This window comes from Rhinatrema bivittatum, chromosome 11 (assembly GCF_901001135.1).
Source record: "Rhinatrema bivittatum chromosome 11, aRhiBiv1.1, whole genome shotgun sequence".
Taxonomy (NCBI): Eukaryota; Metazoa; Chordata; class Amphibia; order Gymnophiona; family Rhinatrematidae; genus Rhinatrema; species Rhinatrema bivittatum.
Window position 1 is genome coordinate 67,566,942 of NC_042625.1, and position 23,028 is coordinate 67,589,969.

Genomic DNA, 23,028 nt, shown 5'->3' on the forward strand with positions numbered 1-23,028 from the left:
TGGGGGAGGGATGAGGGGGGGGGGTCTTAGCTGGGCAGACCATCCAACAGACCATGTCCTTGACCAGAAGACTTATTGATTGCCCTGACATTCTGATCCAGGCTTCCTAAATTTAGCTGGCAGATATTGTACTCTGAGTTAAGAAACAGATCGGGGCATTCTGGGACTGATGGGTCCTGCTTAGGGATCTTGTTACCCAGTGCATTCAGGGCTTGGTGGTCCTGTTTATGGCACACACACCCCCTTCAGGGGGAGAAAAGGCTGATTTCCATCCTGTTGGACTTTTTTCCTAACTAAGACCCCCCCTTCCCCCCATCCCTCCTCCTATCCCGGGTGCCTGTCTGTTTGGCTCTTCCCATTAAGTCTGCCTCACAGCCTTTAGCCTGCTCCATGGAGCTGCTCCTTGTGGTTCCTGCTTTGCTGGGATTCCTGAACAAGGGCAGTGGATACCTGGAATGCTCTCCCACTGGAGTTGGTGGAGGAAAATTCAAAAAGGCATGAGATAAACACAAAGGATCCCTAGAATAGCAATAAAGAATTGGGGTAATGTGCACAGCATGGCAGTTACAACCCTAAATGGAAGGCAAAGGGGGGTAACCTGCACAGAGCAGTAGTTATGACCCCAAACGTCTGGCTGGGCAGACTGGATAGGCCACTTGTGTCTCTTTTTTCTGCCATTATTTAATATGTTTTACGTGAAGAGTGTAAGGAATGGGGAGGCAGGCCTTGGAGATCTAAGGAGGACAGTGGCTTCAAAATCCCCCTGCCCTGGAGGTCTGAGTATCAGAAGCAGTATAAGTGCAAAAACAAAAAAATCAATGCAGGGCCTGCAGGCTGGTACATGTTTGTGGACCCTGCTGTTAGCTCGCCTCCTCCGTTCCTGTGGGCTTCCTGTTACGTAGGAAACGTGGGCGCGATGCCATAGGACTTCTGAGCAGGCGCCAGTTTGCAGGCCCTGTGCTATTTTTTTTTTTCATTTATGCTGCTGCCGATGCTCAGATCTCTGGAGCAGGGGAGGAGATTGGGGAGAGGATGGGAGTAGAAATCTGGAGCCCTCCTACAGATCCAGGACCCTAATGACTTATGCCTTAAGCGGGCCTTGGTGCCAGTTTTTACTACCCTCATGCAGACAGTAAGAGCTTGATTCAGAGCAGAGGTCCCCAAATCCAGTCCCCAAGGGCAGCAAACCGATCTCCAAAGCCCCTGGAAATCCACGCATTCTGTTTGCATACAGTGGAGGCAAGGCATGCATATAAATTATTCAGTGCAGAAATCCTGAAAACCAGACTGGTTTGCCCTTCTCGCAGGCCAGATGTGGGGACCCCTGGTTTACACATGTACATTCTAAGCGACCATAGAGCAGCCTTTTTTCTGGACACCGAAAGTAATGAGCCTCCTCTAGTGGTGAGAGCTGAGAACTACAGCTGAGGAAGAACAGAGCTGTCTCCTCCATGTGTATGTACATCGAGTGCAGAGTACCAGAGTGCTATGAGGTCATTGCAGACTATTCACACTTGTGCATCCTTCCTCGCTTATATGATGGGGGAGACATGATGGTACCTGGGACAGCCACAGAGAATCCTCAGCAGTTGAGGGAGAATGAGGGGGGTGAAACCTGGCATGGGTCCAGAGGATTCTCAGCGATGGGGTAATGAAGAGAAACGCCTGGGATGGGCACAGAGGATCCTCAGCATTGAGGGACCAAGGGGTAAAGCCTGGGACGGGCACAGTGGATCCTCAGCGGTGGGAGCACAAGGAATAAAGCTGGAGATCAAGTAGCTCTGGAAGTTGGAAGAATGGGAAGGCAGTGGATGGGCCTTTATCTGCCATCAATAGTGCATGTTTGGCTTCAGCCCTGCCATTCATCCTTTGTTCCCACCCCCCACCCCTCCACCCCCCCCCCCTCCCCCGGACTCCCCCTCCAAAGGTAAAGAAGCATCATAGAAACATTTCAGTGTGGAGCCAACCCTGCTTTTATTTCCTTCCTTACCCTAGAAATCAGCTGGTATTTAAACCACAAAACCAGATATGGAGAAGAATGGATGGGAGTGTGCTCTCCTTCCCCCCATGAGGGTGTTTTCACACGGGGTAGAAGGATGGATTGGTGGCCATCAAGCAGTCTTTCCTTACTCCATTTACACTCTTTTTCAGGATTATTTTTCTTCTTTTTACAATTTTTTTTAATAAGTTTTTCTTCTAGCTTGGTTAAGATTTTTGTTTTCTCTTGGTTGTTGTTTTTTTTTTTTTCTTTTTCCTGGTTTACTTCTGGGCTGGTATCAGGTCATCAATTTTCTGCCCCTTCTCCAATTTCTTCTCCATTTCAATCATGAGCTTCACGCCATCGACCACCATCTGCACTTGTTCCACCTCAGAGAAGCCCAGGCGATCAGCATTGGAGATGTCGTATACGCCACCAACTGCTGCAGTGTCCACGCCGCCTGTGGAAGGAAAGGACTGGGTAAGACAACTTAATAAGAACAGAGTGAGACTAGGAATTACCAACTGGAAATCCAGGTCACCTAGACAGGTCTGAGTTAGTTTCTAATGTTATTTCCTTATGTCCTATCTCTGGATTTAAACTTTCTGCTGGAAACTGCAGCTTCATGCTTACAAAGGGGAAAAACTAAGACTGGCTCAGTTTGATGAGTTGACCTAGGGTGAGGTGAAAACTCTGGCCCGGGCTCACCTGTTACACTTATGCTACAGTTGGCACATGCCATAGTGGGGGAGGAAAGATTTTCTGGGATATTTATGGAAAGAGGATGCTGGGCTTGATGGACCCTTGGTCTGACCCAGTATGGCATATTCTTATGTTCTTATATGTGCTACAACCATCACCTGCCACAGAGGCCAGGGCTTATCTGCGCCATATTTCCCCATTGCCAGCACATGCCACATGGTTTGCAACTCATCTGTGGCAAATCTGCTGTCAGTGCATGTGATGTGATGTGGGTAAGGGCTTACTTCTGACACATCTTCTGCTGCTGTTGCATGCCATGGGGATCAGAAGCTTACCTGTACCACGTTTCTGCAGACGCAGCCTTTTCAGGATCTCTTCCATCTTCTCGTGTTTGGCAAGATGGGGCAGTTTAACATGCACACCCCCGCGGAGGCCTGTGCCCAGGTTGGAGGGGCAGGTCAGCACGTACCCCAAGTGCTCATTCCACATGAAGGGATGTCCCTCATGCTTGAAGATATCCTCAATCTGGCAGAAACCAAGGATGTAAAGAGTTAGCGAAAACTTTGGCCAAGAATGGGTTGGACTGATTAGCTTGGCAAGAGGATTACAAATTAAAAAATGTAATTTATGGAGGCATCTGTCATTATTATCCAAATAGAGCTCTTGCTGTCACTCTTTTTTCCACTGGCAATAAGCTACAGACAGCTACAGGTCATCGGGGACAGGCTAAACCCATCTTGGGTTTGTCCCCATGGATTTCTGAACTTGTAGTTCCTGCTTTTCTTAGATTCAAACTGGAACTGTAAGTCCAGATGAACTTAGCTGGGGGGGAAAGAAAGGGAGACTGGCAAATCCAGTATTGTCCCTGATGACATGGAGCCATCTGGAAATTAGCAATGAACCAGTAGAACAGGGAGCTGCAAGCCAGTTTGGTTTTCAGGATTTTCACAATGACCATGCATGAGATCTATTTGCGTATACTTTTTCCATTGCATGAAAATAACCTCATGCATGGTCATTGTGAAAATCATGAAACCCAGACTGGATTGTGGTTTTCAAGGATTGCTTTTAGGGACCCTTGCGGTACAGTGAGAGAGAGCGAGCGAGCGAGCAGGGAGCTGTCTGTCTGATTACATTATTAGGAACCTCTTTGAGAATCCTTGGTATTCTGACACCCAAAAGCAGAGAGGCTTCTGCCGAGCATAAGCATTTCTAATATTATTTTAAACTTTTTATCATTTTAATAAAAGTTTCACGAAGGAAGACAGCTACACAAACAGGCAAATCACCATTTGGCCAACAGATTTATGCTGCCCTTTGCAAAAATAGTACTTAAAAACACTGGTGAAATTTAAAAAAAAATGTAAAATCTAAAAGACACAAAGTAGCAGGTGTGCATCTGCTGAGGTGAGATCCTTTGTATGGGAAATCAGCACATAGCACCTGAATATGGACCTGAATAAGTCTGCCTGTCTCTGTATACTTTATAATTTGCTTTTCCTCTTCAGCCAGCCAGAACAATCCAGATGCAAGGTTATATCTCCCAACCAGCAGGTGGAGACAGAGACTAACAGATTTACAGGCATCACCCTTTATAGATATCCTAGCTGATGTGTGCCTGCTGGTATTCTCAGGAAACCTGGTGAAGAAGATAGAAATTTGGATGGCAGCTCCTGAGGTGAGCACAGACAGTGGACCAGTGGCTTCCAGTTGTTGAAACAGACCCCAGCTACGGTTGTTGAATTACCCATCTTCCCTCCTCCCCCATGCTTTTTTTTCTCCTCTTTCTCAGACTCTGCTCTCCCTAAAAAAACAAAACAAAAACAAAAAAACAATCAAGGCTCCCTTCTCTATTTTTTCATCCCTTCTCCTGAGACCTCTGGCTGTCCCTGCTTCCTGCTTATTAAAGCAGTAAAAATAATAAATAAATAAAGCAGGAGGCAGAATGGTTTGTGAGCTGAGAACTAGTTTGCAGTGTATGTGGATTGTGCTGTTAAGTATTGGGAGGGAGCAGCCTCTGTCAATATTACAGGGAGGAGAGAGAAAGAAGGGTTTGCAGGCTGTTCCCGCTGGCATGCTTGCTGCTGCTGCGGCAGGAACAGTAAGAAGGGAGTAGCTCAGAGCAGGGCCTCCTACACTGGTTCTGGTGGCTGCTCCAGGGGGAGTTCCAAGAGGGGCAGCTCCATTTCTTCAGGTCTCTATTCCCACAGAGTTTATAACACATGCGTGAGAAAACAGTATTTTAAAACCCACTATCACGCATGGAATATAGGAAATGCAGGTAAATTTGCACATAGAAAAAAAGGGGCGGAGCAAAGGCATTCCGGGGAGGGGGCCAATATGTACCCGCAGGAGCTGCTGTTTGAAACCTGCCACCAGGACGGGCATCAGTCTTCTACCTGCACGTATTTACTTCTGCTCAATATCAGGTGTAAAGAGAGCGTAAACATCCTAAAACTGAAAAGTTAATTGGATGAGGGGTCTGGGTAAACTGGGGAGCGTGCAGGCTGAACAACCAGGGGGATCTGGGTGACCTAGAGATCGACGGGGCACGCTGGTGGACTAATTTGTGAAACTGGGAATTTCCTCCATGCGTGCGCATGTTATAAAATGTGCTCACTTGCATGTGTAAAAACCGACAAGTGCATATGCAAATAACGTTCCCTCATGTAAATGCTTAAAATTAGGAGCGCACTTTATATAATGCGTGCACACTTGCGTGGATGATATAAACTCCAAGCACAGGTGTGCTCGCACCCACACACACACGTGTAGATGGGCGCGTGCGCTGGTTTTAAAGTTGCCCTCCCTGTTTTTAAGGGAAAGTGGCAGTGGGGGAGAGCAGGAGGAGGAGGAGTGTTCCTCTAGGGAAGAGGATAATTCAGCAATGGTTCGATTGTTCCACAAAGAGGAGTGAAGTCAGCAAACCTGCTAGTTTCATTCTCCATCTCTTGGTTAGGAGACATAACCCATGCATCTGGACTGCTCTGGCTGGACTTAAGGAAAATAAATGATCAGATAAGAAACATTTTCTCCTTTTTTTGGCCCTGACATTTTTTCCAGTTTCTTTGGGTTTTCTGTTCAGCCATGACCAGGGCTTAAGATCTGTTTCCAGGAGTCTTCATTCTCAACTTTTAAGGATTATTTTCTCCTATTATATCTCCCCACTGAAGTTACTTTAGTCCAATTATTTCCGTGTCCCCCAGGGACCATTCTCCAGGGCTCTAAATCCAACCACCAGGAGTCACTGTTGTATGTCGTCATGGACTGCGACTCTCTGCCAGGGACTGTGAATGTTGCCTGAACAGCATTCCCAGCTATGCCCACCCCAGGGAGCTAAAAACCTGAGCTGGGAATTGAACCCAGTATCCTCCTCATGGCAGACCCCCTTTTTTTTTTTTTTTTTTTTTTTACATTATTTTGGTGCCAGGTAAGCTGGAGAATGAAAACCGGTCCATAGCTTGGGATCCTGTTCAATCACGTAAGTGTTCTTTACCTTTTGCTTCCCCCTTCAGTGTCCTATACTTTTCATGGCTCTTATATTTTTTTGCTCAAATCAAAGATGGCAACCAAGGGCATCAAACTCCTCCTGCATATAAGAAAACATCTGGATTCCATATCTTTAGGCTAGGGATGTGCAACTCCAATTCTGGAGGGCCACAAATAGGTCTGCTTTTCAGAATATCCACAAAAAAATGTACACAAAGATTATTTGTATGCCCTGCCTCCATGGTATGCAAATGGACATCCACAATGAATATGCATGAGATATATTTGCATACCATGGAGGCGGTACATGCAGATATAGCTCATGGTTTGGTTTTTTCGATACCTAGCCCTGCATGTGTACTATTGAATGCCTTATGAGCGTGTCTACCCGTGTTGATTTTCAAACTGCATGCTCGCAGTAATTTGCGCAATTAACTTTTAGTGGCTCATAATTTTGAGTTCTAAACGCATATTGAAAAAGGACATGGGCACCATCAAGCACACAGACATAAGGGTCACTTACTAAGCTGTGGTATTTTCCCCAGAGAGGAAAATGCCATAGGCTTTATTAAGCAGTGGTATATCGAGTTCTACACAGCCTATCCCCAGTGGTAAAATACTGTGAGGAAAAATGCAGTGGGTTAGCAGAGGCCCTAAAAAAGTAAATAATCTTGGCCACCCTGGGCCCAAGTTAAAGAGGGCCCTGTCCCAACCCCTCCAGATAGGCTTATCCGGCTGACTTAGATGGGATGTTCAGCTGCACGGCCATGCAGCTGCTTAGCTGGATAAGTCTTACCCATCTACGTTTAGACTTGCTATTGAGCAGGTCTCTCCTAGACGGATGACTTATCTGGCTAATTCTTAATATTGCTACTTAGCCAGATACCTTATCTGACTAAGTAGCGCCATCCCCATTACACCCATTGCCTGCCCATAAGTTATCCGGCTAAAAACATATCCAGATAAGTCACTTATCCTGGCTACGTGGCAACCGCTAAATACAGCCCGATATTCAGTGGCCACACTTAGCCAGATAAGTCCAACTTAACTGGCTAAGTGACATTTGAATATCAGCCTCAATACTTTTAACATTTTTCATTGTTAAACATTGGCTGCCACAATGAGGAGAAGGTGGATGATACAGGGGTCTGAAGAGGCTCTTTGGCACGCTTGGAGGGATTACCTTGGCCCCTTTAACTGATGGCCCCAGAAACGGGATCTGCTTTAGCATCCAGATGCTATCAGAAAAGTTAGCTACAACTGAAGATATAGCAGACAAGCTGCATTATTTTGTTTAAATAAAAAGTGACTAGTAATGAGCTACTTTGTGTGCATGTGCATGCAAAGCAGCTCATTACCATAATTGCATAACCTGCGGGGGGGGGGGGGTAGAAAATGTGCAGCATTTAAAATACTGCATGTTATTGCTGCATTAAAGTGTTTGCGGCAGCTTAGTAAATATATACCATTGGTTTACAAATTATAGTTCATTGTAAAGAACACCCTTGGAAATTGTTTGTTCTCCCAGGGCCATTTTATCCATGGGGCACTTGCTCAGGGCCCAGAGCCTTAGAGGGGCCCAGTTTGATCCCCAAAAAATAATTAAAGAAGAAAATGGTAAAAATAAATAAATAAATAAAAAAGAAGAAAAATAAAATAAGACAGCTAACTAACATGCCATATTATTGTCTTTAGGTCTTAACAAGGATCGGCGGAGTCCATGCTTCGTAAATACGTAAAGATTTTATATGGTGAGAAGTGGGGAGGGGCCTATCCTAGTGAGGTTTACTCAGTGCCTCATAGAGGCTTAAAACATCCTTCTGTACTCCTTGTAGTACAATTTTCCAATCTTGTGTTTTTAACACATGCATAAGGTTAATACCTGACCTAGTGATATAATGAACAGAAACTTTTGTGAAGACCCAAGTGATAATATCATGAGCACATCATTCAAGGAGGTTTGTTATCTAATGACATAATAAAGTGAAGACTCTCTGGCACTCTAACTTGTTAACATCATATGCTGGGGACTATGTGGAGGACCCTTACTTGATGACATCATAAGTGAAGGCCTCCATGGAGATTCCTTCATAACATCATAAATTGAGGCCTTTTCAGAGATCACCAGTTGATGATGTCATAAGCCTGAACCCTTGCTTGATGAGGCCAACCTTTCGCCTCACCTTTTGCAGCCCAACGCAGAAGCGCCTGAAGACCTCCCTCATGTTGCCACCTTTCTGCATGGAAATAACCCGGAGGTGGTCCTCCTCATTCACCCAGACCAAGAAGGTCTTCTCATCGTTATGCCTAGGAAAACAAAGGGAGAGTCAATGGAAATATAAAACATGAGCCTACCTTTAGCCAGTCAAATTGCTCCAATCTTGGATATTCCTGAATTTCATTTTTTAATCTAGGGCTGATAGTGGGAAACCTCAGCATACAAGTTCCAGCAGATGTTTGAGAGAAGCTTTCCTTCCAACCTCTAATTTGTGTCTAGGGTGGCTACACTATCTGCTTTAGAAGGAACTCCCTGCTCTCTTCTTTCTTTTGTCCCAAAATGTTACTGTTTTTTCTCTGATGACAAACTGGGCGATATCATCTGACAATGATTGCATGGACATCTTCCAGAGCCTTCTGAAAAGCTGGAAAACATTTTCTAGGCATGCATGGGAATTCCTACACTGCCATCACCTCATAAAACCTCCTCATTCTGTTTTTATCTTCCATGATATCAGATGCACTCATCTGGGTCAGAAGTTTTTTCAGGCTGTTCTTCATACTGAAATTTTCTTTACAATTGAGCTTTCTCAGTCAGTACTTCTCCAATTACAACAGTATCACAGATAGGATTTTTGGCAGTTCCTAACTTTTGGAGGTTTTTCCAAGATTGCATGGCCCCAAGTTTTTCCATTGGCATGAGCTTGTTTGGCTGCCTTGACTGACCCTTTTTTTCAGAAAAAAAATTCAATGTCAGTCTTTTTTTGGGATGACTGCAAAGAAGTCCAGTGGCTTCAAGCATTGCCCTTGCTGCAATTTCAAAATGTTCATTACTGATCATCACAAAATTTGTATGTGCTTTCTGGGGCTATTCCTTGATATTCCTGGTTGTGGCATCTTCTAAAAAATATTACTTAAAGCCATCAAGATCCAAGGATTGAGACTCATGGTTATCTTTGCAAAAGAGAAAATCAGAACTTCGATATGGGCATCAAAGGCATTGGTTCAAATGTTGCAGAAGCCGCACCAACCACCAGCAATTCTTCGATAACGAGGGAGTCTTGATCTTTCTTAGAGCCAAGATTGAGAAGAAGAAGACCAGGAGCAGGGAACATTCTTGCTTTTCTCATTCAGCACACAAGAATGATTCCTCAAACTCAAGTTCGGACCCAAAGAGAGTCAATACCAAGTATTACACGAAAGCATCAAAACATTTGTACCAATTTCCTTTGATATACAAGTCCAAGCAGCTTTATCATTCTGACAGCTGCAACATTTTTCAAGGATCTGAGCCATTGGTACTCCCACTACCTCAGGTCACCTAGGAGGACCTTCTCTGACCTACTGACACCACACCAATTTTGGTGTCTGTAGTTTTTGAAAGGGAGTTTGACAAGGCAACCCTCAAAGCAGTCACTCAGCACCTCAGACAGGTGCAGGTGTTGGCACCGTCTTTGGTGCCAATTGAACCAATCCTTGAGATCTTCACGTTGGCATCAATATTGATGCCTTGACACTATAACTCAACATTAGTGCTGTCTACACTAAACTGAAGCTGAATAGTATCAGAGAGGGAAGCCTCTCCAACAATGCTGGCCCCGATTCCCAAGGAACCACTGTATAAGTCTACTAAGACTATTGCTTGAAGGTAGATACCATCCCAGACTACAGCTCTGGTCATTATCCGTGCGTCTGAAGAGTCCTGGTGTCTTGCTTAATGGCTTGGAGAATCCTGTTCTGAAGAAGAATGTTTTCTTGACCTCACCTCAGACTCCTCACCTCCACAGACAAGGAACAAATTCCCTCTTGATGATCTTTCCTTCCCTGTTTTTGTTCAGAAAATGACTGAGGCCATTCAGTTTAGTTTGGAGGCTGAGGGTGAGCCCAGGCCATCGCTTCTAGGTCTCCTAATTCTACATTGCTTGTAGGCCTCCTAATTCTAGGTTGTATGGAAAAAAATGTAGGATACCTGACTCTCAATATCCTGTATGTGAGAAGATGGACACCAAGTATTGTATCCAGACAGCTCAGAGATTTGCAGAGTGTAATTACTATGACAATCAGCAGTCATTAAACTCACCCTGAAAAGAGCCATGAAATCAAAGTCTAATTTCCAAGACATGATTCTCACACCCTGGACTTTTATGGGAAGAAATTATTTCAGAATACTATGCTTAAGCTCCCACATAGCTGCCTAACAGATCTATATGCAGATTTGTACACTGCTCTGAGTGTTTTTTTTTAATAAATGGGGGAAGTGGTATAGAAGTATTGATTAAATAAATTAAATAACAGGTGATCTTCAAAGATGACACAATAATCAGTCACGCAATCGCTTCTACCTTTAAGCTTATAAATGTATATATATCTATGTGATTGAGTTGGCTCTGCGAGGTGACAGCTGCGTAGGAATTCCCACACATGCCTAGACAAGAAAAACTTTTCTAGAAGGCTCTGTGAAATGCTTTGCGTCAATCCCATGAGACGATGTCACACACGTGTCATCCTTTAACAGGTAAGCAACTTTACTTTTTTCTGCAGTCAGTTTCCCATCCTCTTGTGCTTTTCAGTGGGAGATTAAGACTCCTCCCTCATTCTTTCACTTAAATCTCTCTTAAGAGCTTCTCCCTCTTGCCATGGAAGTAGAAGGAAGCCAACATCCCTCCTGCTTTAGCTGCCTTCCAGGTGCGCTCTTGGGCTTCCCTATGCCCGATGAAGTGGCCAGATAATATTCTGCAAGGCACGGGTGGGTGGGGGGAGGCCCTGGTAAATTTCTGCTTCTCTTTTGGACTTCCAACATAGTCAGAACCTACCTCTGTTGGGCTATGGTGCTAGGATCCTCCATTTGCAATTACGTGAGATTTTTCACCCATTCTATATCCTCGTCCAAGTTATATAACACAGTTGCTGCATCAACAGTTTTTTGTCAGGTCCAGTGACTGCACCTCTCTCCAAAATGCAGTAAGAAGGACCCTGATTCCTGCTACTAGGCTGCTGTCTAAGTTAATGTGCTGGATAACTGCTTGATTAGCCACACTTACCAGATTCCCCTGCCATCGGGCCAGTCCCGGGCCATGCCTGCAGCCAACAGCAGAGGGGAGACGGGCTTATCAAACAGGAAGTGGTCATCGATCAGCTGTTGCTGTTCTTTCTCTGACATGTCCTTCAGGGGGTAGTACTTGCCCTTAAACTCTCCAGACAGACTGTTCAGGGCTGTAAGAGAAAACAAGGAACCCTCATCTTGTAGGACGTGACCAAACTAGAGCAGTGGGGAGAACCTAAAAGTAATGATACCAATCAGGCCCCTGTGCTGTTAAAGAGACTTCCCTCTGCAACTGTTTTTCAAACTCCTGTCTTATTTTTTTTTTTTTTAAATAACTGTTAATTGAGACATCAGCAAGGATCCAGTAATCAGAAAATGCAACATTTGCAATTATACATAACACTAATTGAAATTTGTCTTAGGAACTTGATTAATTTCACTTTTACATCTTTTTGACATTTTATAAACAGCAATGTTCCCCATTCTCACATTCATAACTCATTCCTATACCATTTCAAACTCCTGTCCTGATGTAGTCTTAGCCGTGACACGCTGCTTGATCAGCAGAGTGCTGCCGCGTGTCCTGTTGCCAAGTACAACACCCCCTTATCTCGATGCTGGAGCATGTCCTGGTTGTGGACAATGCCTCCTACCACTGCTGGAAGATGGAGCGTGTCCTAGATAAGAAGGACGGTGCTCTCTTAACACTATGCTGGGGTGCTGAGAGATAAGCATGTTCTAATTATGAAGGACAATGTCCCCCTAAGGCCGGGCTGGGAAATGGAGCATGTCCTAGTTAGGAAGGAAAGTGCCCTCTATCATCATGCTGGGATCTTTGAGGAGTGTGATCTACTTAGGTAGTCCAGCGCCTTGAACAGCACTTTGTCACTAACACAAATGCTGGGGTCTTGGAGCTTGCGTATGTCCTGATTAGGACGTACAGTACCTTCAGCAGCACAGAATCTCCTAATGCCATACTGGAGTCCTAGAGACAGAGTGTGTCCTGCTTAGGCATGAAGGTGCCTCCAGCAGCACTCTGTCATTACCACAATGCTGCACTCGTGAACACAGGGTATGTCCTGGTTAGGAAGAACAACACCTTCACCAGCAGGTGAAGGTGTTGTTCTTCCTAACCAGGATTCTCCAACCAGGATTCTCCTAACCAGGATTCTTCCTAACCAGGATTCTCCAAGCCATTAAGCAAGACACCAGGACTCTTCAGACGCACGGATAATGACCAGAGCTGTAGTCTGGGATGGTATCTACCTTCAAGCAATAGTCTTAGTAGACTTATACAGTGGTTCCTTGGGAATCGGGGCCAGCATTGTTGGAGAGGCTTCCCTCTCTGATACTATTCAGCTGTGTGTGGATCCTGGAAATGGAGTGGGTCCTAATTATGAAAGGCAATGTTTCAAGCAGCACAGAGACCCCTGACATTATGCTGGGGGTCCTGGGCAGGGAGCATGTTTAGAGAGGAAGACACGGACGCATTAGAACAAGAAGGCTATCGTACCTTTCACGGAGAGATTCTCCACAGCACGGCGCTCACCACGGCTGCAGTGGGGGGGCAGTGTGTACCCCTTGATGCTACGCCCGGTCCGGACACGGCTGCTGATGACGTAGTTGGGGTCCAGGTCATCGCCACCCTGTGGAGTAGATTTGAGGATGGGATTATTCCTCACTGTCACAGAGGAGCATGAATGCTCTCTGGCTGAAAACATAAGTGCTCGGTGCCAAGCCCAGCCACCGTACCTATGTGTGGCACACAGAACAGGTGATGTGAGTGCATGCAGCGTATATGCATTTCTTTAGAGCTTGCAGGTAAAGCTGGTTCTTTTAATATTTAGGGCCTGATTTTCAAAAGGATTTAAATGCATAAAACCCAGTTTTATGCATGTAAATGGGCTTTCAAAAATTGCTTGGGGGTTGTATGCATAAAAATACACGCAGAAGAGATTTTGTGCATAATTTTTAAATGCGCTAGAAAAAGGTTTTCCTGGCGGGGGGGGGGGGGGGCAGGGAAACTATTTCTGGGCATAATTATAAATCTCCCCACACACATTAACACCACCTAACAAGCAGGCGTATGCTGCACTGGATTCCCCACACACGTACTAATTTTCAAAGTGGATATATGCACATAAGTCCACTTTGAAAATTCAGGTTAAATCCTCGTGTACTTTGTGCATACAAACTTTAGTCCTAAGTATACCACTGAAAATTATCTTCTCTAAGGAATCTAGCCTTTTTCTTAAGGTGTTGAACGAATTTAGCATGCCAGGGATTGGCAAGCACAGGTACAGCATGAGGCCTGCAGGTGGTGCTGCTGAGTGTGAGGACTGGGTGAGAGGCTTGTAAATGGAGGGTGAGGGTTAGGTGTGGGGACAGGATGAAGCCTGCAGGTAATGCTGAGTGTGAGGATTGGGCAAGAGGCCTGTAAGGGTGGGGACAGGATGAGGCCTGTAAGTGAGATGTGGGGACAGGATGAGGCCTGCAGGTAATGCTGAGTGTGAGGACTGGGCGAGAGGCCTGTAAGTGAGGTGTGGGGACAGGATGAGGCCTGCAGGTAATGCTGAGTGTGAGGACTGGGCGAGAGGCTTGTAAGTGTGGGGTGAGGGTGAGATGTGGGGACAGGATGAGGCCTGCAAGTGATGCTGAGAGTGAGGATGGTCTGAGACCCAGGGATGGTGCTGATACACTTTCCTCTCCTGTTGCGCTGATAGAAGGAGAAAGAACTATAAAGCCCACTGGTTATTGTGAGGTAAACTAAAAATCTGCAAGTAGTAGTGAAATTGTCTGCCTTAGCAGTTGTTACCAGAGGACTCCAAGTTATCAGGGAAAATCTGGTGGTTTAACCCCCCCCCAGAAATCAACTATATATAGTTGCTGTTTTTCTCAAGGGAATGAGAACTACCTGCCTTTTCATACACTAGAGGCAAAGCCAGGCCTTGTGCAGACTGTCCCTTGTAATTTGGAGTCATCTAATGTCTCTGGGCAGTCGCCACAGGAAGGGTCAGGCTGAGAGTAAACATGAGACCAATATGGAAGCAGGTTTGGGGACCATACCTTCAGGTTGTCAGGGTTCAGGTCAGTCTTGTGCTTGTCAGTGGGTTTGTAGCCACCATGGCGATCGTGAATGATGATGTCAAACAGGTCCTTGAATGTGTCATAGCATTCTTCATCCCCGGCCACAGCACCGACAGTCATGATATAGGGGTGACCTGCAAGTCAGGAACATGCGGCTCAGTCCAGAAATTTCCTGAAAAAATTCAGGCTTGCGGACTGCCTCCATTTCTGCTGGTCAAGTTGCTCGAACCCTAGTTTATAACCTACTGCATTTATGGACATAGATTTGCTTTTTCTTAGAGTAATCATCAGACTTACATGTAGTGGAATAATAGCTGGATTGGATCGGCCTGGCAAGTAGAAATGGAGCCAGTTGTCAGCCACATGCTCTGGCCCGTGTCATGAAATTCCACACAAGGTAATGTCAGTCAGCCTCCCAAGGTCACCAGTTATTGGATTTTAGGAAGCCTGCTCATTATCCTCTCCAAAGGTCTGATGTGATAAATTAAGCCAAGCTTGGTGCACCAAAGGCTCTCAGGACTATCTTGCAGATTTTCCAAGAACCTGCGCGACAGCTGTTGATTTTGCTCTAGCAGAGAATGCTTGAGATGGATTTCCAGGTGCTGATAATCCTGGAGACTTCTGCAAAAGGCAGAGATTATAGGGGCAGGAAATACTGGAGGAGACTCCAGCAAAATGCAGAGAGCAAAGGGGCAGGAAATACTGGAGGAGACTCCAGCAAAATGCGGAGTGCAGCAGCTGACGATGCAGTAAGCGCAGGGACTGAAAATACCTGAGGAGACTGTTGTGAAAATTCAGAAATCACGGGGGCTTGAAAGTACTGGAGGAGACTCCAGTAAACTGCAGAGAGGCAGATATTCAACGGTACTTATCTGGCTAAGTGGCGGGCCACTGAATATTCGGCTACATTCGACAGTTGCCACTCATTCGGCTAAGTAGTTAGCTGGATAGCCAGTGGGTGAATGGGGGCAGTGCTGCTTAGCCAGACAAGTGGCAATATTTGTTCTACTCCGGTAATGTTAATCAGATAAGTTACACCTGCCCTAGAGCAGTTGTAACTTAGCCAGATATAACTTATCCAGCTAAGTAGTGCTGAATACGGGGATGTTCAGCTGCATAGCTGTGGTGCTGACTAGCCCATGTAAATCTTATCCAGCTAACTTAAATAGATGTTTTATTTTGAATAATGGGCCCAGAGAGTGCAGGGACTGAGAATACGAGAGGAAAGTCCAGCAAAACATAAAATGCAGGCATTGTACCTGGATTGTCCACGCCGGTCTGGATGCAATCATCGACGGTGAAGCCACTGGGAGTCTGCTTGTCCCTTAGTTTCTTATAGATGTCCAGGGAGAGGGCCTTTGCCATGTGATTGTTGTGCTGGGTGAGGTCGGGGTACTCCTCCTCACCGGAGTAATTCAGTTTCCAGTTGTTGTGGGTGTTGCCGAAAGGCATGACTGCAGAGTGGAAAGGTCCTGAGGAAAGAGGAAGAAAAATGTGGAATAGGGGTGTAAGAAGAATCCACGTCATGGCCACTAAAACAGCTACCACATGGCACATTCATTTAACAAAAGATACAACCACGTTAGACACAAAAAGCAAAGCTTTCTCGCGGCTCCCGGCCCTTCCACTCTCCCTCCCTTTTCCTCAGTTCCACTTTCCCTTCCTGATTGTTCACTTCAAGTAAAGCATGGGGAGGTCAGAAGTAGGCTAGAGAATGAAATCCTAGCACAGCAGAAATGTTTTTTGAATTCCTGTTCTGCTAAAGTCATGGGGATGCAGCAAGGATACTGTCAGTGCCAGAGATACAGGCAGAGAATGGGAAGTCTCTTCTCTAACCGGTGTATGGAGCTCAGAGACAGCCTCCAAGTGCCCATGGGCACATCCCCAGCATACTCCCAAGAAAATAAAGAGAAATCCTTCAACACAGGTGCTTATACTTTAATAAGTACAGGAACGGGGTTCCTGCTGTGTAATAAGTACAGGGACTGAGCTCCCAGGGGGGCTCCCTCTGTGTAATAAATTCAGGGACTGAGCTCCCAAGGGGCTTCCTCTGTGTAATAAGTACAGGGACTGAGCTCCTCTGTGTAATAAGTGCAGGGACTGAGCTCCCAGGGGCTCCCTCTGTGTAATAAATTCAGGGACTGAGCTCCCAGGGGCTCTCTCTGTATAATAAATTCAGGGACTGAGCTCCCAAGGGGCTCCCTCTGTGTAATAAGTGCAGGACTTGAGCTCTGGGGGGCTTCCTCTGTGTAATAAGTGCAGGGACTGAGCTCCCAAGGGGCTTCCTCTGTGTAATAAGTACAGGGACTGAGCTCCCAAGGGGCTTCCTCTGTGTAATAAGTGCAGGGACTGAGCTCCCAAGGGGCTTCCTCTGTGTAATAAGTGCAGGACTTGAGCTCTGGGGGGCTTCCTCTGTGTAATAAGTGCAGGGACTGAGCTCCCAAGGGGCTTCCTCTGTGTAATAAGTACAGGGACTGAGCTCCCAAGGGGCTTCCTCTGTGTAATAAGTGCAGGGACTGAGCTCCCAAGGGGCTCCTTCTGTGTAATAAGTGCAGGACTTGAGCTCTGGGGGGCTCCTTCTGTGTAATAAGTGCAGGGACTGAGCTCCCAGGGGCTCCTTCTGTGTAATAAGTACAGGGACTGAGCTCCCAAGGGGCTTCCTCTGTGTAATAAGTACAGGGACTGAGCTCCCAAGGGGCTTCCTCTGTGTAATAAGTGCAGGGACTGAGCTCCCAGGGGCTCTCTCTGTATAATAAATTCAGGGACTGAGCTCCCAGGGGCTCCCTCTGTGTAATAAGTGCAGGGACTGAGCTCCCAGGGGCTCTCTCTGTATAATAAATTCAGGGACTGAGCTCCCAGGGGCTTCCTCTGTGTAATAAGTGCAGGGACTGAGCTCCCAGGGGGCTTCCTCTGTGTAATAAGTGCAGGGACTGAGCTCCCAGGGGCTTCCTCTGTGTAATAAGTGCAGGGACTGAGCTCCCAGGGGGCTTCCTCTGTGTAATAAGTCCAGGGACTGAGCTCCCAGGGGCTCTCTCTGTATAATAAATTCAGGGACTGAGCTCCCAAGGGGCTTCCTCTGTGTAATAAGTGCAGGGACTGAGCTCCCAAGGGGCTTCCTCTGTATAATAAGTGCAGGGACTGAGCTCCCAGGGGCTTCCTCTGTGTAATAAGTACAGGGACTGAGCTCCCAGGGGCTCTCTCTGTATAATAAATTCAGGGACTGAGCTCCCAAGGGGCTTCCTCTGTGTAATAAGTACAGGGACTGAGCTCCCAGGGGCTCTCTCTGTATAATAAATTCAGGGACTGAGCTCCCAAGGGGCTTCCTCTGTGTAATAAGTGCAGGGACTGAGCTCCCAAGGGGCTCCTTCTGTGTAATAAGTGCAGGGACTGAGCTCCCAGGGGGCTTCCTCTGTGTAATAAGTACAGGGACTGAGCTCCCAGGGGCTCTCTCTGTATAATAAATTCAGGGACTGAGCTCCCAAGGGGCTTCCTCTGTGTAATAAGTGCAGGAATTGAGCTCCCAAGGGGCTTCCTCTGTGTAATAAGTGCAGGGACTGAGCTCCCAAGGGGCTTCCTCTGTGTAATAAGTGCAGGGACTGAGCTCCCAAGGGGCTCCTTCTGTGTAATAAGTGCAGGAATTGAGCTCTGGAGGGGCTCCCTCTGTGTAATAAGTGCAGGGACTGAGCTCCCAAGGGGCTTCCTCTGTGTAATAAGTGCAGGGACTGAGCTCCCAGGGGCTCTCTCTGTATAATAAATTCAGGGACTGAGCTCCCAAGGGGCTTCCTCTGTGTGTAATAAGTGCAGGGACTGAGCTCCCAAGGGGCTTCCTCTGTATAATAAGTGCAGGGACTGAGCTCCCAGGGGGCTTCCTCTGTGTAATAAGTGCAGGGACTGAGCTCCCAGGGGGCTTCCTCTGTGTAATAAGTGCAGGGACTGGGCTCCTTCTGTGTAATAAGTGCAGGAATTGAGCTCCCGGGGGCTCCCTCTGTGTAATAAGTGCAGGGACTGGGCTCCTTCTGTGTAATAAATTCAGGGACTGAGCTCCCAAGGGGCTTCCTCTGTGTAATAAGTGCAGGAATTGAGCTCCCGGGGGCTCCCTCTGTGTAATAAGTGCAGGGACTGGGCTCCTTCTGTGTAATAAGTGCAGGGACTGAGCTCCCAGGGGCTCTCTCTGTATAATAAATTCAGGGACTGAGCTCCCAAGGGGCTTCCTCTGTGTAATAAGTGCAGGGACTGAGCTCCCAGGGGGCTTCCTCTGTGTAATAAGTGCAGGGACTGAGCTCCCAGGGGGTTCCCCAGTATAATAAATTCAGGGACTGAGCTCCCAGGGGGCTTCCTCTGTGTAATAAGTGCAGGGACTGAGCTCCCGGGGGCTCCCTCTGTGTAATAAGTGCAGGGACTGGGCTCCTTCTGTGTAATAAGTGCAGGAATTGAGCTCCCGGGGGCTCCCTCTGTGTAATAAGTGCAGGGACTGGGCTCCTTCTGTGTAATAAATTCAGGGACTGAGCTCCCAAGGGGCTTCCTCTGTGTAATAAGTGCAGGAATTGAGCTCCCGGGGGCTCCCTCTGTGTAATAAGTGCAGGGACTGGGCTCCTTCTGTGTAATAAGTGCAGGGACTGAGCTCCCAGGGGCTCTCTCTGTATAATAAATTCAGGGACTGAGCTCCCAAGGGGCTTCCTCTGTGTAATAAGTGCAGGGACTGAGCTCCCAAGGGGCTTCCTCTGTGTAATAAGTGCAGGAATTGAGCTCCCGGGGGCTCCCTCTGTGTAATAAGTGCAGGGACTGGGCTCCTTCTGTGTAATAAGTGCAGGAATTGAGCTCTGGGGGAGGAAGGCCCCCTCTGCATAACAAGTGCAGGCACTGGACGCCTTGGAGCAGCTGCTGTATAATAAATGCTTGACTCCTGCAAAATCCACTAGATGGATCAAAAAATTAAAAAAACACTGAATCCCGCACATACCACGTGGAAATCGATGAGCTTTGTGGCAGCAAGAGAAGGCCACTCTGTGCAGTAGCAGCTGGAGCCCTGGTCTCATTTTGCATTCACTGGCAGGCTTTGCATGTAAGAGTGGCTGTATGCGTGCGAGCTTGCAGCTTGTACCACGCCTCAGAGACAAGGACACCGAGGGTATCGGACTCCTGCCAATGGAAACCTAACTGAAACGTCTCTCTTCTTTCCCTTCATTGCCTTTCCAAGTGATTTCGTAACAGCAGATTCTCCTTTCCCTTCCCCCCCCCCCCCCCAAGACCCTCCCTGTGTCCCCTTCCCTCAGCATTGCTAACGCAGCTATTAATATGGCTTGGAATTTGGGCAGCTTGGTTTGCCTGCCATCAGCTGCTGGGAGGGAGATAAAATATCTCTGGACTGTGCTAAAGATGAGAAGGATGGGGGTGGCGACAAGCAGCTGCCCCCAACCCACCACACCACACTGCTGCCTGTCCCCCTCTCTCCCCCACCCTGCACATTTTGGCACTAGGGACATGGGACAGTAACAAGCAGGTCCTCTGTGCAGGACACCCAGCAAGAAATGGCAGGGGACACTGAGTGTCTCTCTCAGATTCCAGCACTCATTGATGGAAGAAGGGCTGAGTGAGCAGGGTAGGGGGGGAAACAGGGTCTGTGGGAGTGTGTTCTGGGTGTCGCCGGCGGGCGCAGAAAGCCCCAGCACCTTCTCCAGCTTCCAGAGATTCGAGGTGAGGGGAGATGGCAGCAGCCAGAAGGGAGGGATGTGGGGTGACTGACGATATTACCTAACACTTACTTTGCATTTATTTAAGCATTATTAGAGAGTTGGCAGTGAGGAGCAGAGTCATAACAAGATTATTATTATTATTTTTTTGTCTAATCTGATAAAAAAAAAAAACAAACAACCAACACATTTGGTAGAGAAATTAAGAAAGAAAAACAGATACAAACAATCTACACCTGTTCTCATGGGGTAGATAATTTAATGTTAGCAGTCACAAAATGCTGGGGTGGCAGACAGGCATCTCCCACACAGAATACCTTACCTCGTCCATAGACATGACCTCACTCTGCCCCTTTTTTTATTCTCTCTGTCTCTTGTCCCCCCCCCCCCCCCCCCCCTCAGGGCTTTCCATGAATTCAGCAGAGCCGTAAGTGAAATCCTCAGTCGCCCCCTATGTTAGCCAAGCCCCTTCTCTGAATCTTTAAACTCAGAGCCTGCTGACTCTCTAAGGCCAGCCAAAAGCCGGTGTGTGAACGCATGGTGAGCAGACTGGCCTGCGCCCCAAGAGACCTAGGTTTACATCCCGCTCGCTCCTGGTGCTCAGCATGAGCAAGTCATCTCACTCTCCCAGTACCTCCCAGTGCCCACTCAGACAATAAACTCTTTGGGGCTGAACTCATCATTGTACCTGCCTACAACTTATTGTAAAGCTCCCCTAGTGAAAGCCATTGTATGAAATATTAGTTCAGTTTTTTGTAGGCTGGGGAGTTTTTTAAATACCTTTCCCCAAGTACAGTCAAAATGTGTAATGATTGCATTCCTGTCTGTCTCAGTGCATGTCCATTTTATGCCCCTTCCACCTTCCCACCCCCGCCCCCTTACCTGAAAGGGAGAATGGAAGTTGATTAACAGTGCCCACGAGGGGGAGATTCCACCTCTCCTCACACTGTCGCCAAATGGGTGACCCAAGATTCCAGCCCTGGGACCTGGCATTATATGCCTAGTGCCCTGCTCCCATTGGCTGGCCTCGGAGCTGCCAGCTTCCTCCAGATTGGACCCCACAGCTCAGGACGGGGCACAGAATGTGAGGGGGGAGGGGGTAGTGGCTGCTGTTGACGTCACAACAGGCACTGGCAGACCCTGAAGCCATCTGAGACCCTTAACTGGACGGATCGGGCTTCCAGGAATGAGTTTGTGTGGTCTCCTGGGATACTATTACTAATGCACATCCTAATTTAGCATGAAGAATGAGTGGGGCGACACAGGGACTGTGTTTCATCACTGGTGTCAGTCAAACCTTTCAGAGGGCAACTTTCAAATTAATCTTGGTGCATTAAAACATATTAATATGCCCAGATTGCTGTGTGTGACAATTTCCCTTCTCTGGCCAGCTAAAAGTGCACATGGGCTTCCACAGCACAGGTACATTTTTAAAGGGACTATGAGACAATATTACTGGAGGAAAATAGTGTATGCAAGTGGCATTTTCAACAGCATGCTTGCTATTTTACCCTCCTTAGCACAAAATAGGTGCAAAGTATCCACATAATTTCTCTTTGAACATTAGTATAAAATATGTGCACTACATGCAGCCGTGTAATCTACAGCTACATGGACTATGTGAAAGTTTCCCCCGTGGTGCCTTCTGGGAAACCCATGGATGGGTGCCATCACCAGCAGTGCCCCTCTGAGAGTCCAAGAGTTTAGCACAGCAGCAGCTCTATGTATGCAATGCCTGAAGAACCCACCAAAAATTCATAAAACAAATTGTATTGGTACAGAAGCAGGGGCTCAGGCTCGGCAAGGCTGCAGTACTCAGAAGCTGGGAGTACAACTTGGTGCAAAGAGGGGTGGATCCTGGCATAGTAAGTCCAGTTATGCACAAAATGGCAACAGCAGAGCCTGCATCTGTCAGAAAAATTCTGGCAGATGAGGGTTCTGAAATCCAAGATGGAGGTTTAGAGGGCACACCTCAGAGCCATATTTTCTTTTTTTTTTTTTTTTTACATAAACCCTCTGGATTTACGTAAGGGAAAGCAGCAAACTTACTCTGCAGCATCTGGAGCTCTCTCTTTGTCAGGACCCATTGATTGGTTTGTAAAGAGGGGAGACGTCAACTCCGGGAAGTTGTCCCTGGGAGAGCTTTCAAGGAAGGAGGAGTTGTTTGCTGCCCCAGAGAGTGCCAGTCTGTCACCGGAGCTTCGGGCCCTGCCGGCTGCCAGAAGAAATGCCAGTACGTTGTCTGCTCCTGAGGGGGAAGATGATGTCATCAGACCACGACAGTGAGTGGGGGAGCTGTCCAGTCAGGATTTGATGCAGAACCAAGAAGGTGCTTGGGCGAAGGCCTTCTCAGACCCGCAGTTGGGCCTTCAGCCTCTGGAAGATCAACAGAAAGTGTGAGAGAAGGGTTTCTGCCACCTTCTGAAGCAGCTAAGTGCGCTTCAGTGGTTGATCTCCCCAGGTTCCACCATCTCGGACACTGAAGGCTTCCACCTGGAAAAACCAACAGACTTTACCTTGGAAACAACTTGGTTGGGCATTTTGAATCTGGGCTAGATGGTTTCTGAGCAGACTGTTCTACTGACTGTGAGCGTAAGGGGGACAGAGAGGAAATTTTGAATTGTGAACAGGATATTGTTGATTGCAAAGAACATATTACTGCACAGGAAGTTAACGTTGAGAAACCGCAGGAGGTGAACAGTACATTAATTAAATATAATTTATTTTTGGAAAACAAAATGGAGAATTTTGAAAATGTGACCAATTGTTATAACTTGGGCTTGATTCATTTTCCCCATCTGCCGTTAGTATCTTCACTGGAT

The 23,028-nt window shown here is 47.0% G+C and overlaps 1 protein-coding gene and 1 long non-coding RNA gene across 3 annotated transcripts in view; one reads left to right on the forward strand and one right to left on the reverse strand.

Annotated features, from left to right (window-relative positions):
• Window positions 1–1,955: 1,955 nt before the first annotated feature.
• On the reverse strand, window positions 1,956–21,246 carry CKM (creatine kinase, M-type). The gene is made up of 8 exons (XM_029619630.1): window positions 21,089–21,246; window positions 15,776–15,988; window positions 14,496–14,650; window positions 12,943–13,075; window positions 11,428–11,599; window positions 8,353–8,476; window positions 3,016–3,205; window positions 1,956–2,438 (listed from the first exon to the last, which is right to left on the reverse strand). The coding sequence occupies exons 2-8, from the start codon at window positions 15,966–15,968 to the stop codon at window positions 2,260–2,262; spliced, it is 1,146 nt and encodes a 381-aa protein (XP_029475490.1). The 5' UTR covers window positions 15,969–15,988; window positions 21,089–21,246; the 3' UTR covers window positions 1,956–2,259.
• Window positions 20,130–23,028, forward strand: part of LOC115100773 — a 44,920-nt gene continuing 42,021 nt past the window's right edge. For both annotated transcript variants that reach the window (XR_003859186.1, XR_003859185.1), the window contains exon 1: window positions 20,130–20,210. This is a non-coding gene — a long non-coding RNA (uncharacterized LOC115100773). The remainder of the gene's footprint in view (window positions 20,211–23,028) is intronic.

Coding starts and splice junctions, on each gene's coding strand:
- CKM (XM_029619630.1), bottom strand. CDS start 15,968: ATGCCTTTCGGCAACACCCACAACAACTGGAAACTGAATTACTCCGGT. Junction 14,651..15,775: donor GACCGGCGTGGACAATCCAG/GTACAATGCCTG, acceptor CCTGACTTGCAG/GTCACCCCTATATCATGACT. Junction 11,600..12,942: donor GGAGAATCTCTCCGTGAAAG/GTACGATAGCCT, acceptor TTTCTCTTACAG/CCCTGAACAGTCTGTCTGGA.